Consider the following 12,024-nt stretch of genomic DNA (forward strand, 5'->3'; position numbering starts at 1 on the left):
CGAATAGCACGTGGTGCCGCTATACATATGACTCATACAAAAAAAACGTTTTGTTGCAAAAATTAGTTTTACTATTTAAAAAATATAAAATTCAGTTAATTTACAATGGGTCTGTTCGAAAGTATACCTAGACACATGGACTATATAGGGCAAAAAAATGCCGAGAGATTATTTCAAGTAATTGTGGTTATTTTTGCAATTATTGGTTTCGTTGTTGGATACGTTCATGAGCAGTTATCGTATTCCATGTTCGTTTTGGGTGCAGGTTGCGCTATTGCGGGACTACTGACTCTTCCACCCTGGCCAATGTTTCGCAAAAATCCCATCAAATGGCAGGTTCCAACGTCAGAGCAAGAACCAACTTCGTACTCGGCTTTACCAAAAACTAAATCAGGAAAAAAGAAAAACTGAGCTCACAAAAGACACAAAAGTTAATAAAAAGATAACGTTTTAATAAAGAATTGTACCTTTGTGATTTTTGGAAAAAAGTTTACTTATGTATTTTTTCTCGTTAAATTTTGCATTACAATCTAAACCTAAATTGAAATTTTATTTTGCAACATTTTCTGTTGATTAATCATACTGTATTTCTAATATTACTGGTGCAATATAAAAACCTAAAATTTATAAAACTCTGTCATATGCTAAAAAAATTATTACAAATTTTACGATGCATTGTTTATTACTGTATGCTTGTTTGGTGAAAATGGTGAGTATATACATTTATTTTGGTTTATGTAATGTGTGTTCGTATGGTAAATTCTTTATCAGAGAGAATTTAAAATTATATCAGTAAATTTGTAAAGAATTTTTTTATATTTGGTAGATATAAATTCTTTGTTTTGTAAAACTGTGTTTAAAAAATGGGCAAAGAGAAAGCTGGGTTTCTTACCCCAAAAGCAATTGGAAATCGCATCAAATCCAAGGGGTTGCAAAAACTGAGATGGTACTGCCAGATGTGTCAAAAACAATGTCGCGATGAGAATGGATTCAAGTGTCATTGTATGTCTGAATCTCATCAAAGACAACTCTTGATTGCTGGGGAGAATCCAGCAGCTTTTAACAATTTTTTCTCTGACGAGTTTTTTAAGGACTTTATGCAACTTTTAAAGACCAGGTTTGGCACGAAACGAGTTCAGAACAATGTTGTGTACAACGAGTATATCGGTCACAAAGAACATATTCACATGAACTCAACTAAATGGGTGACTCTTGGTCAGTTCACTAAATGGTTGGGTAGGGAAGGCCACTGCAAAGTAGATCAAACTGAAAAAGGTTGGTTTATTCAGTATATCGATCGTGACCCTTTAGTTTTAAAACGACAAAAAGAACTGGAAAAGATTAAAGCCAAAGAGAAAGGTGACGAAGAAAGACACGAACAAGCGATCAACGAAATGGTTAAACGAGGCCAAGACAAACAAAGCACAAGTAGTAAATCTGAGTATACAGAACTGCAAAGGGATAGTGATGGTAAAATTGCATTCAATCTTCATGCCCCCGTTTTATCTGAAAGCACAAAAACAACCCCAAGTCAGAAGAACAATCTTGTATCGTCTAGCGACGCTTTAAAACGTAAACAATCAGTTTCAGTTCACAAACCGCAGAAAAAAAAGAAATCGGCGTTAGATGAAATTATGGCAGTAGAAAAAGCTAAAAAGAAATCAACCAATCAAAGAACTGAAAATTGGTTGACTGAGGGTATTGTTGTGAAGGTAATTACAAAAAGAATGGGAAATAAATATCACAAAAAGAAAGGTGTAATAACTGAGGTCCATGATCAATTTACAGCTGTTGTAAAGATGATTGACACTGGAAGTATAATAAAGCTTGATCAGTTGCACGTTGAAACAGTTCTGCCTGCGATTGGCAAAAAGGTTTTGATTGTCAATGGTAATCACCGAGGCAGTGTTGCTGTTATGGAAGATGTGGATTTAAAACATTTTAGTGCAACAGTTAAAATTATAGATGGACCGGAAAGTGGAAAAATTGTTGAAAATATAAAATATGAAGACATTTCTAAAAAATATGATTCATAAATTGATTATATTTACCTCTCATATTTTTTACCCACTGTTTTTTCAACTTTTTATAAAAAAAGTTTACATTGTGCCTTATATGAATTAGAGTTTATTTTTTATGTTAAAATGCAGTAAATGCCAAAATTAATAATTTTTCATTTTAAAAAAAACAAGACTTCTAAATGAAAACTCAAATTTATTTTTTTTTATTGTTTTATTTTCAGTCCAGTTTTTGTTAATTCAAGAAAAAAAGTTATTTAAGTTTTTTTTTGGTTAAAAACGAAGAGAATGGCAGCTGCTAGCAGTGGACCATCGGAAGAGGACCAGATTGCGGAGGTTGCGGATGTCAACATTCTTTTCTCTCACATCTGCAAGCTGGTTCCTCTCATCCTGGAGGAGGGAGGTCCTCCAGCTAACTCCCTAACCTCCAAGTTAGGTGAGGAGGCGAGCGTAGAGAAGATGAAGAAGTTTATCGGTGACTCTCAAGTGAGATCTCTCATGATTGAAAGGTTTGCGATGAAAGGTAAGTTTGAAGTGCTTGTAATTTAAGAATGGTAATTTAAGATTTTTGTTGTTAGGTTTACTCTTTAACAATTAACTAAGATGAAATGTATATACACATGGCATTTGAACACAGGTGTTTAAGGTTACAGTTGAAAACTGTTTTAATTTAAACATTATGCATAAATACAATCTTTTAATGTTTCATAACACAAATAGGCATCCACATAATTTTAAATTGCTGATACATTTAAATGACATTTGTGGCCCAGGAATTAATAACTTTTAAACTTCTTAAACAAATAATTACATCATATTTAAAGCCATGGACTTTGTACTTGAGCTACAGATTTTAAATACAACATGATAAACCTATGACAAATGCTATTGCACTTAATAACATTTTCTCTATTAATAAAAATCGATTATTTTAACACAGATGAAGCAGATGATAACGACGAGGTTGAACCTAATTACAATCTTTCGATCGATGTTCATTACAGTAATGGGAAAGCTGCAGGGTAACTTTTATTATTATATTCTCTCAACTATTGTTACAGTTTGTTACCTATATGTGTCATTTAAAAATTAGCTTAATGGCGTTCTACTTTAAAGCTTTCCATTTTGTAATTTGTGCAAAGTATGTTTACAGCTTAAAGTGTTTTTTGAATTTTTAAATGCACTAAATAAGATTGCAATTCTGTTTATAAAAAAGTAATAGTTTTACCCTGGTATTTTTAGACCATTTTTTTGTTTTACAGATTGGCTTTAATTAAGAAAGGTCCTGTACTTGTGGCTGACAAACCGATGGCCCGACAACTTCATTCTGTTACTCTTACTGAAGATTCACCTTACGAAACTCTACATTCGATCGTCAGTTGTGCTTTTGCTCCCTTCTTTAAGTCCTATGTAAGGGAGAGTGGAAAACTTGATAGGTAAAAATTCTAAATAAAAATAATAAAACATTTTATAATGTAGAAAAAAATAAAGGGATGAAACATTTAAAATCGTTGATGTTAACTTATTTATTTTTTTGTTCTATGTTTTTGCAAAACATTAATTTTTTTTTGTTTTTTTACATTTAACAAAAACGTTTTAAGCTAACAAATAATATCTTTGCACAGGGAGGGTGACAGAATTGTGCCATCAGTCGAGAAAAAGATTGCGGAATTGGAAATGGGATTACTCCACCTCCAACAGAACATCGACATTCCAGAAATTTCTCTTGTGATCCACCCGAGCGTGACTAACATGGTGAAGATGTGTCAGAGCGAAGGACGAAGAGCAAGGGTTCAAGATTTTGGGGATAAAGTCGAGGATTCGACTTACTTAAATGCTCTTCAAAATGGGGTCAATCGCTGGATCAGAGAAATCCAGAAGGTAAAAAAATAATTTTATTTTTAATATTTTTAAGTGCATTTTTGCTGTAAAAAAGCTGTAAAGTCAAGGTCACCTATCATTGTGCAGACTTAGTCTTTTAGTTTTTTAAAAATAAGTTATAAATTATTGTTTTTAAAAATAAGTTATAAATTATTACTTAGCCTGGAAATTTTCCAGTTTAAAAACTTATATTTTTTTATTTTTTTAGGTTACAAAATTAGACAGGGACCCTTCTTCAGGTACAGCAATGCAGGAGATCAGTTTCTGGCTTAATTTGGAACGAGCTTTGCTGAGAATTCAAGAAATGAGAGAATCAATTGAGATCACTCTCTCGCTGGAAATCTTGAAACATGGAAAACGATTTCATGCGACTGTTAGTTTTGACAGTGATACAGGCAAGCATTATTACTTTTTTGTTACTTTCACTCATTTTTAAATTGATTTTGAAAATTTTTATTTGATATATTTAAACGAATGTGCAAAAGTTTTTTCAACATTTACTTCATGTTTTTTTTTGGTAAATTACTTTAACGGTGTAGTAAAATTACCACTTGTTTTTTTGTTTTCTAAAGGTTTAAAGCAAGCAATTGACAAGGTAAATGATTACAATCCACTCATGAAAGATTTTCCGCTCAATGAATTGCTTTCTGCTACTGATTTGGGCAAAATAAGACAAGTATGTTTTTCATTCTTTTATAAAAAAAAATATTAATAATTTCTTTAGATTTCAGGTAAATATTTTTACACAATTATATAAATATATACATTTTTTTTAAATAACACAAAAGCATAAAAATTTTTTTTTTTGCTTTTTTATTTTGTTTTTTTAAAGATTGCAAACAATTAAAATGTTTTTTGTTTGTTTTTAGGCTCTTATTGCTATATTTGGTCATCTAAGAAAGATAAGAAACTGCCAACATTATCCAACTCAACGGGCTTTAAGTTTAATTGAAGCCATTTCTCGTGATTTGATGGGACAACTTTCTAAGGTTTGTTGTTTTTGTATTACTTTTGGGTTATTAAACCTATACATGTACTTACTAGTTTTAGCATAGATAAATCAATTATTATTATGTATTTAACTGTTTTATGTTGTAATTTTACAAATATAAAAGGAATGTTCTAAATTTTTAAACCAAATAGGCTATATAAAATATGCTGTAGTTTGTTTTTTTTACATTGCCATTCTGTTATAAAAAATTATTTTTTTTTTTTAATGTTTTGCATGCTGGCAAATTACTTTTAAAGTTAAAAAAAAATCTTCAGACTGGGCGTTATTTTTTACACAGTAGACTTAATTCAATATTGATTTTGGGCACTTAGGCTTTCAGGTTTTGAGGTTATAAATGACACTATACAGAAGTAGGGAGATGAATTATTAAACATATTTTAGGCAGAACAAAACTGTTTCTCAATGATGTAATGTACACTTTGCAATATTGTGTAAATCTTTTCAGATTATAATAAAAAAAAAAAATTAGGTTTTGATTGCCACATTTATTTTTTTATAAACAAAATTTTTTATTTTTTTTATTTTTTATCTGACAATAACAAAACACCCCAAAAAATCGAAATTCTGAAAATTAAAAGCCTAAACCATGAACTTTATTTTTTCTTTTTTTAACAATGAAAACTTTAATATTTTTTTATAATTTAGGTGCTGAGCAACCAGAGACTAATGCATATTTCTTATGACTCGTTTGATAAAGTGATGATGCAGGCTTTTGCTGTGTTTTCAACTTGGGATGATGAATATGAAAAAGTGCAGGTAAAAAATTGCATTTTTTTAATTATTAAACTTTTTACTTGTTTTAAACTATTCAAGTTATATATCAACAAAGTTTTGCTTTTATTTTTTTTAAATTATTAGTTTTATATAAATTTTAGAGTTTGATGCGAGATCTTCTTAAGAAGAAGAGAGACGAACAAAAGAAGATCATTTGGAGGATCAGTCCTGCTCATAAGAAGATGCAAGCCAGGTTTATAAATTTTGCAAAATAATCATTTTATATTTTAACACATTCTTTTTTAAACAAAAATAAAATTTTAATTTTTGCTTTTCAAGGTTGGATCAGATGAGGAAGTTCAGGAGACAGCACGAACAACTTCGAAATGTGATTATTCGAGTCCTTCGACCCCAAAGAACAGCATCTACTTCTTCTCCATCCACTCCTGATGCTAGTGATCCAGATAAAAAGGTAAGCAAAAGTTTTAGAATTTTAATTTCTCGCAGTTCAGGATAGAATCAAAATATAAATTATAACAAAAATTAAAAAAACAGGGTCAAAAATTTTTAAATATTTTTAATATTTTAAACAGTTTTAAGTGGTCATCTTATATGACCTCTCAATATTTTAATAACTAAATTTGTGAAGTTTTTTTTATTACAAAAAATGGATTTTTTGTATTATTTTAATTATTTATTTTTTGATTTTACTAATTGTATTATAATTTATACTATGTAATTAATCAATTTACAAATTAAAATTTAACACTAATGTTTTGTAGATGAGCTTAACATTGCTTGAATCAGCTGATGCAAATGCAATAGAAGAAGTCAACTTAGCTTACGAGAATGTTAAACAAGCTGACTGTCTGGATGTTAATAAGGAAGGTGTGAACAGCGTTTTTACTTCAAACACTTTTATTTCTTTATATTTTTCCTGTTTTTAGATTTTTTTTTTTTTTTTTTTTGGTTTTTATTATTTAGTTTTTTATTAAAAATTGTTTTTTAATCTTAGGAAGTGAAATTTGGGAGGAAGCAGTGAGAAGATACAACGAGAGGATTGATCGAGTGGAAACAAGGATCACGGCAAGGTTAAGGGATCAACTTGGAACAGCAAGAAATGCAAACGAGATGTTTCACATCTTCTCTAGGTCTGTTTAAAAAAATGTTCCTAAAAAAAATTTGTTACAACAATTTTAAAAATTGTTTTTTTATAATTTTTAATTTTAAACAAATATTGTTTTTAGATTTAATGCATTGTTTGTGCGACCTCATATTCGAGGAGCAATTCGAGAATACCAAACTCAACTGATCCAAAGGGTAAGTTTCTTTAAAATAAATAGGCTAAATGATAGTAATCAGAATAATATAAAATTTGTATATATTAAAGCTTAGTTGAGGATATATATATATATATGAATATCCAATTTAAGGCCCCACAAAATAAATAAAACTGTTATTTGTGGTGCACAGATAACTTGTCACAGGTAAATATTTAGATGTGGGTTGCGAACAAATTATGACAATTAAAATCCTGACAATAGGGTTGGCTTTTGACTAGTTTGTAATAAATTAATAATATTGTGTAAAATATTTTAGGTAAAAGATGATATCGAAGCACTCCATGAGAAGTTTAAACGGCAATATTCAAACTCTCATGATGAGCAGTTATCCAGGAGAAGAGACATTCCTCCGGTGGCGGGTTCAATCATCTGGGTGCGTCAGATCGAAAAGAAATTGCTGGAGTACATGAGGAGAGTGGAAGATGTTCTTGGAAAAGGTTTTTTGATTTTTTTTGTTGATTACAAATATTTTTGATTTGTTGTTCAAATTTTTTTTTACTATTAAAAAAAAAAATTTTTTTACTAGGCTGGGAAAATCATGTCGAAGGTCAAAGGTTAAAACAAGATGGCGACAACTTTCGAAGCAAACTCGAAACTAAAACGATCTTTGATGATTGGGCTAGAAAGGTAAAATATGTAAAAATATGTTGAAGTCAATGTTTAATTCTGTTGTATAAGATGTAGTTACTTTTCCCATATAATGAGTTTTAGTTACATTGTTGATTTTAACCCAATTATTTATAAATGGTATTTTTAAATATTTTTAAAATGAGTTGTTTTCGTATTTTACTGAATTATTCTAAAATTATGAAATAGTTACAATTGAAAATTTTTTTGACCTTTTAAATATATATAATATTATTTTGTATTAATTTAATCATTTTTTAACTAGGTTCAGCATCGTAACATAGCAGTAAGTGGCCACATCTTTGCCATAGAAGCAACCAGGGCTTCAAGACTTACTAATGCTGGTGGTAGGACTGGATCTGAGGCACAGAAGATTCATCGACTCAAAGTCAACTTTCAGGTATTTAATTCAAAATTTTAGATTGTTTGTTATAAAATTTCGATATCTTCTAAAAATTAAAAAATCAATACTAAGAAAATAAAGCAATGTAGAGCTTAAGATGTTTTGTGTCAACTTATATTCTTATCTGCTGGTTTAAAAATTAATATTTAACATTTTTAGCCTGAAATTATTACTCTTGCGAAAGAAGTAAGAAATTTGAAGTCACTTGGATTTAGAATTCCGCTTTCGATTGTAAACAAAGCTCACCAGGTAATTTATTATACTGTTAAGTATACTATTAAATGAAATTGCACTGTTGCTTTTAAAGACTTGTTATTTTAAATCACATTAGGCAAACCAGTTGTATCCATTTGCAATATCCCTTAAAGAAAGTGTTCGAACTTATGAGAGTGTTCTGCGCAAAATTGATGAGCGACCAAATATTATCCCCCTAGTGGCTCAACTAAAAAACGATTTACATGCTACCATATTGGAGGGTAAGACAAATTGTATGCTGTAAAATATTTTGCCTGTTATAGTTTGCCAATGCCTATAAACTTTTTTTTATCGCTTAATAAGCTCCATTATTTATAGATTTTATCATTTTTTAATTTTATTTCTAGGTTGTCAGTTGGTTTGGGAATCTTACAAACTAGATCCCTACATTCAGAAATTTGCTGAACAGGTTTCCAACTTTGAGGAAAAAGTTGAAGATTTACTGGAAATGGATATTTTCATCTCAAATGAAGTTAGATGTATCGATACTTGCCAATACAACTTTCAAGTATTCAGTGACATCATTGGTAATTTTGTTGTGCAAATAAATTTATGTAAAAATTTAAAAATATGTTTATTTCTGAGTATTTATTATAAAATACTTTAAAAAAAGAATAACTTATTCTTAAAAAAAATTAAATAATTTTAGCTCGAATTCAAAAATGTGTTGATGATCTTAACCTTCACTCGTATTCGAACCTTACAATTTGGGTTCGAAGATTGGATGAACAAGTTGAAAGAAGGTTGGCTGTCAGATTGGAAGCTGGATTAATTGCATGGAACAACGTAAGTTTTAAAAATTCACAATTTTTAAATTAAACTAATTTTCTTTTTTAACACAAATTTTTAATTTTTAACAGAATTTGCTTGGCAAGAAAAAGAGCAAGAAAGAAGAAGATCTTGGAGGGGCAGGAGATTCAGAGGATGCTGCATCCAAGCAGCAACATGCTCTTGGAGGAGATCCCAAGATTAAACACATTGTGTTTGAGATGCGAGTAAAAAATCAAGTCATCTATGCTCATCCTAACATCAATCTTGCTTTGAAGGTGAATTTAAAATTTTATTTAACGTTTTAATGAAATGTAATTGGATACAAATTAATATTAAATTTTTTTTCTAAAAATATTAAAATTAAAAAAAAAATTGTATTTTAGCAATTAATTGAAGAATTGCAAGTATGGGAGAACCATGTTGTAAGACTACCTAGGATCTTAAGCACTAGATATCAGGTAAGGCTTTCTGATAATTGGCATAATAAAAAAAAGAAATTTAATGCCCTGATAATTATTTTTTGGACATGTTTACATTTTTTAATTTACATATATTACATGGTGTAACAATTATTAAAACCATATTCTCCATAGGTGCAAGCTGATCAAAGATACACTGACAAGGATTTATATTATAGAGAGTGTTTGGCAACTTTACCTACTGGTCCAATTGCTTTAAGTAGATGTTATGATTCCATTACTAAACTACATGAAGAGGTTAGACTTTAAATTAAAATAAATTGCTAACTAAATGGTATTTAACTTTTTACATTATCCCTTAAACAACATCATATGATTACAACAAAAAACACAAATTTTTTGTATGTAACTCTAAAATAGTCTTTTAATAAAAAAGAAAATTATACTTGATTTAAGGTTTCAGAATATGTGAAAGAATGGCTTCAATATCAGAGTCTGTGGGACATGCAAACTGAGATGGTTTATGAGAGACTTGGTACCAATATTCAAACATGGCAGGTATTGTAATTCTTAGTTGTTAAAATTTTAAAAGTTTATAAAAAAATAATTTTTAATGTAATTTTATGAGTTAAATTTTTTAATAATACTGTTATGGTAATGTTTTTATGATTTGTTTTATTTTTTTAATATAACACTTCAACAAAAAAACTTAGCCTATTCTTTACTTATGTTACCAAATAAACAAATGCAGGAAGTTTTGATTGAGATACGAAAAGGTCGTGCCACATTTGACACACTTGAAAACTGCCGAGAATTTGGTCCACTAGTTGTGGAATATGCTAAAGTACAATCTAAAGTTAATCTGAAATATGATTCACTTCATAAGGATGTCTTGTCCAAATTTGGACAACTTATCGGACAGGTAAACAGTTAATTGTGTGAAAAAAATTGGTATTTTTAGAATAAATTTTATCTATTTTGTGTTGGCACTGTCATGACTCTTGCTAATTTTTGGGTGATACTAAGACAGTCTTACTGTAAGGAATTTTTGACTTTTAAAAACAAATTTTTAGTTAATTTTTAAAAATTTGCTGTGCTATAAAAATTATAATTTTACAATTATCATATTTTTTAACTGTAGGAAATGGCTTCTTTCCATGGCCAAATAGGAAAATCACGAACAGAGTTGGAACAATCGTCAGTGGATACTGCTAACACTTCTGATGCTGTTGCTGTTATAACCAATGTTCAAGGACTTAAAAGAAACATCAAAGAATGGGAAAAACAGGTTTGTTAAAATTTAAGCATTGTATTGTTTATGTTGTAAAATAACCCTAAATTATTTTTTAAGAAATTTTTACAATTATTTTTTTTATCTAGGTTGAAATGTACAGAGAAGGTCAACGCTTGCTTGAAAAACACAGATTTCAGTTCCCACCTTCCTGGCTCTATATTGACAACATTGAAGGTAACATAAATCTGTAATAACAAAAATGCCTTCTTTTGTAAGTTTATTTGTTTCTTAAAATTTTAATTATTTTTTTTGTATTACACTTGGTAGTGGTATTTTACTAATTTAACTTCAAACTATTATATTAATAGGTGAATGGGCGGCATTTCAGGATATAATGAAGAGAAAAGAAGAATCGATTCAAACACAGGTTGCCAGTCTTCAAATGAAAATTGTGTCAGAAGATAGAATTGTTGAACAAAGGTAGATTAATGTTTAAATATTTGTTCTTAATAAATGAATAAACTTTTAATATTTTTAGCAACAAAGTTGTTAGGAATATTTATATAATTAAAGTTTTATATTTTTTAGATTTTAAAGTTTATTCAAAATTTTTTTTTCTTTTAGAACTGCAGAGTTGCTTGCAGATTGGGATCGGGGCAAGCCAGTTGCTGGTCACCTTAGACCTGAAGATGCCATGCACTCACTTAAGATATTTGAGGGCAAGTTTCAGAGGCTCCAAGATGATCGAAATAATTTAGTGAAGGCCAAAGAAGCATTGGAGTTGGGTGATGCGGGAGTTGCTAGTCCATCTGAGGAAAGAGTGCAGGTTTGTTGAACTAAAAATTTTTCTTTTACTTTTTAGATTTTGGGAAAAGTTATAAATTTAGTTCCATATTATATTCTCAAAGAAAAAAAAAAAAAAAATTTAAATTCTGCATAACATGAGTTAGTTTGTTTTAAATGTATACAACATAGTTATTAACTTATTTTTTTTTTAATCTTGTATTATATTTTAAAATTTCCAACATTTTATTAATAAAACTGATTTACTAATGTTTGCATTTATCATTTAGGTTGTAGTTGAAGAGCTTACGGACTTGAAAGAAGTATGGACTGAACTATCCAAGGTTGCTGAAGGAATAAACAACATTAAAGAACAACCTTGGTTGTCTGTAAACCCGAGAAAACTAAGACAGTCACTAGATGTCCATGTTAAGCAGTTGAAAAATTTTCCAGCGAGATTAAGGTCTTATGCGTCTTATGAGCATATTAACAAAACATTGAAAAGTTATATGAAGGTAATGTAAACATTAAAAAAATTAAAATATTGTTATTGCAAATGGAGTA

The 12,024-nt window shown here is 29.3% G+C and overlaps 3 protein-coding genes across 5 annotated transcripts in view; all 3 read left to right on the plus strand.

The window, feature by feature from the left end:
* Window positions 1-49: 49 nt before the first annotated feature.
* LOC145753029 (signal peptidase complex subunit 1-like) lies at window positions 50-771 on the plus strand. Its single transcript, XM_082569414.1, has one exon. The coding sequence runs from the start codon at window positions 106-108 to the stop codon at window positions 409-411; it is 306 nt and encodes a 101-aa protein (XP_082425540.1). The 5' UTR covers window positions 50-105; the 3' UTR covers window positions 412-771.
* Window positions 772-862: 91 nt separating this feature from the next.
* LOC145753027 (DNA/RNA-binding protein KIN17-like) lies at window positions 863-2,242 on the plus strand. The gene has a single exon (XM_082569411.1). The coding sequence runs from the start codon at window positions 864-866 to the stop codon at window positions 2,034-2,036; it is 1,173 nt and encodes a 390-aa protein (XP_082425537.1). The 5' UTR covers window position 863; the 3' UTR covers window positions 2,037-2,242.
* Window positions 2,243-2,247: 5 nt separating this feature from the next.
* LOC145753023 (cytoplasmic dynein 1 heavy chain 1-like) overlaps window positions 2,248-12,024 on the plus strand; it is a 31,873-nt gene continuing 22,096 nt past the window's right edge. For all 3 annotated transcript variants that reach the window (XM_082569404.1, XM_082569405.1, XM_082569406.1), the window contains exons 1-30: window positions 2,248-2,541; window positions 2,959-3,040; window positions 3,281-3,454; window positions 3,644-3,899; window positions 4,108-4,294; window positions 4,472-4,575; window positions 4,769-4,888; window positions 5,557-5,667; window positions 5,787-5,878; window positions 5,965-6,097; window positions 6,408-6,513; window positions 6,641-6,776; window positions 6,873-6,945; window positions 7,225-7,405; window positions 7,495-7,595; window positions 7,861-7,995; window positions 8,158-8,247; window positions 8,330-8,474; window positions 8,601-8,780; window positions 8,903-9,039; window positions 9,114-9,299; window positions 9,408-9,482; window positions 9,618-9,740; window positions 9,900-10,001; window positions 10,195-10,365; window positions 10,585-10,731; window positions 10,824-10,911; window positions 11,046-11,157; window positions 11,302-11,503; window positions 11,751-11,975. In XM_082569404.1, the coding sequence (XP_082425530.1) occupies window positions 2,307-2,541; window positions 2,959-3,040; window positions 3,281-3,454; window positions 3,644-3,899; window positions 4,108-4,294; window positions 4,472-4,575; window positions 4,769-4,888; window positions 5,557-5,667; window positions 5,787-5,878; window positions 5,965-6,097; window positions 6,408-6,513; window positions 6,641-6,776; window positions 6,873-6,945; window positions 7,225-7,405; window positions 7,495-7,595; window positions 7,861-7,995; window positions 8,158-8,247; window positions 8,330-8,474; window positions 8,601-8,780; window positions 8,903-9,039; window positions 9,114-9,299; window positions 9,408-9,482; window positions 9,618-9,740; window positions 9,900-10,001; window positions 10,195-10,365; window positions 10,585-10,731; window positions 10,824-10,911; window positions 11,046-11,157; window positions 11,302-11,503; window positions 11,751-11,975 (4,209 nt within the window). In that variant the 5' untranslated portion in view covers window positions 2,248-2,306. The remainder of the gene's footprint in view (window positions 2,542-2,958; window positions 3,041-3,280; window positions 3,455-3,643; window positions 3,900-4,107; window positions 4,295-4,471; window positions 4,576-4,768; window positions 4,889-5,556; window positions 5,668-5,786; window positions 5,879-5,964; window positions 6,098-6,407; window positions 6,514-6,640; window positions 6,777-6,872; window positions 6,946-7,224; window positions 7,406-7,494; window positions 7,596-7,860; window positions 7,996-8,157; window positions 8,248-8,329; window positions 8,475-8,600; window positions 8,781-8,902; window positions 9,040-9,113; window positions 9,300-9,407; window positions 9,483-9,617; window positions 9,741-9,899; window positions 10,002-10,194; window positions 10,366-10,584; window positions 10,732-10,823; window positions 10,912-11,045; window positions 11,158-11,301; window positions 11,504-11,750; window positions 11,976-12,024) is intronic.

Source organism: Corella eumyota, chromosome 5 (assembly GCF_963082875.1).
Source record: "Corella eumyota chromosome 5, kaCorEumy4.1, whole genome shotgun sequence".
NCBI classification, from domain to species: domain Eukaryota; kingdom Metazoa; phylum Chordata; class Ascidiacea; order Phlebobranchia; family Corellidae; genus Corella; species Corella eumyota.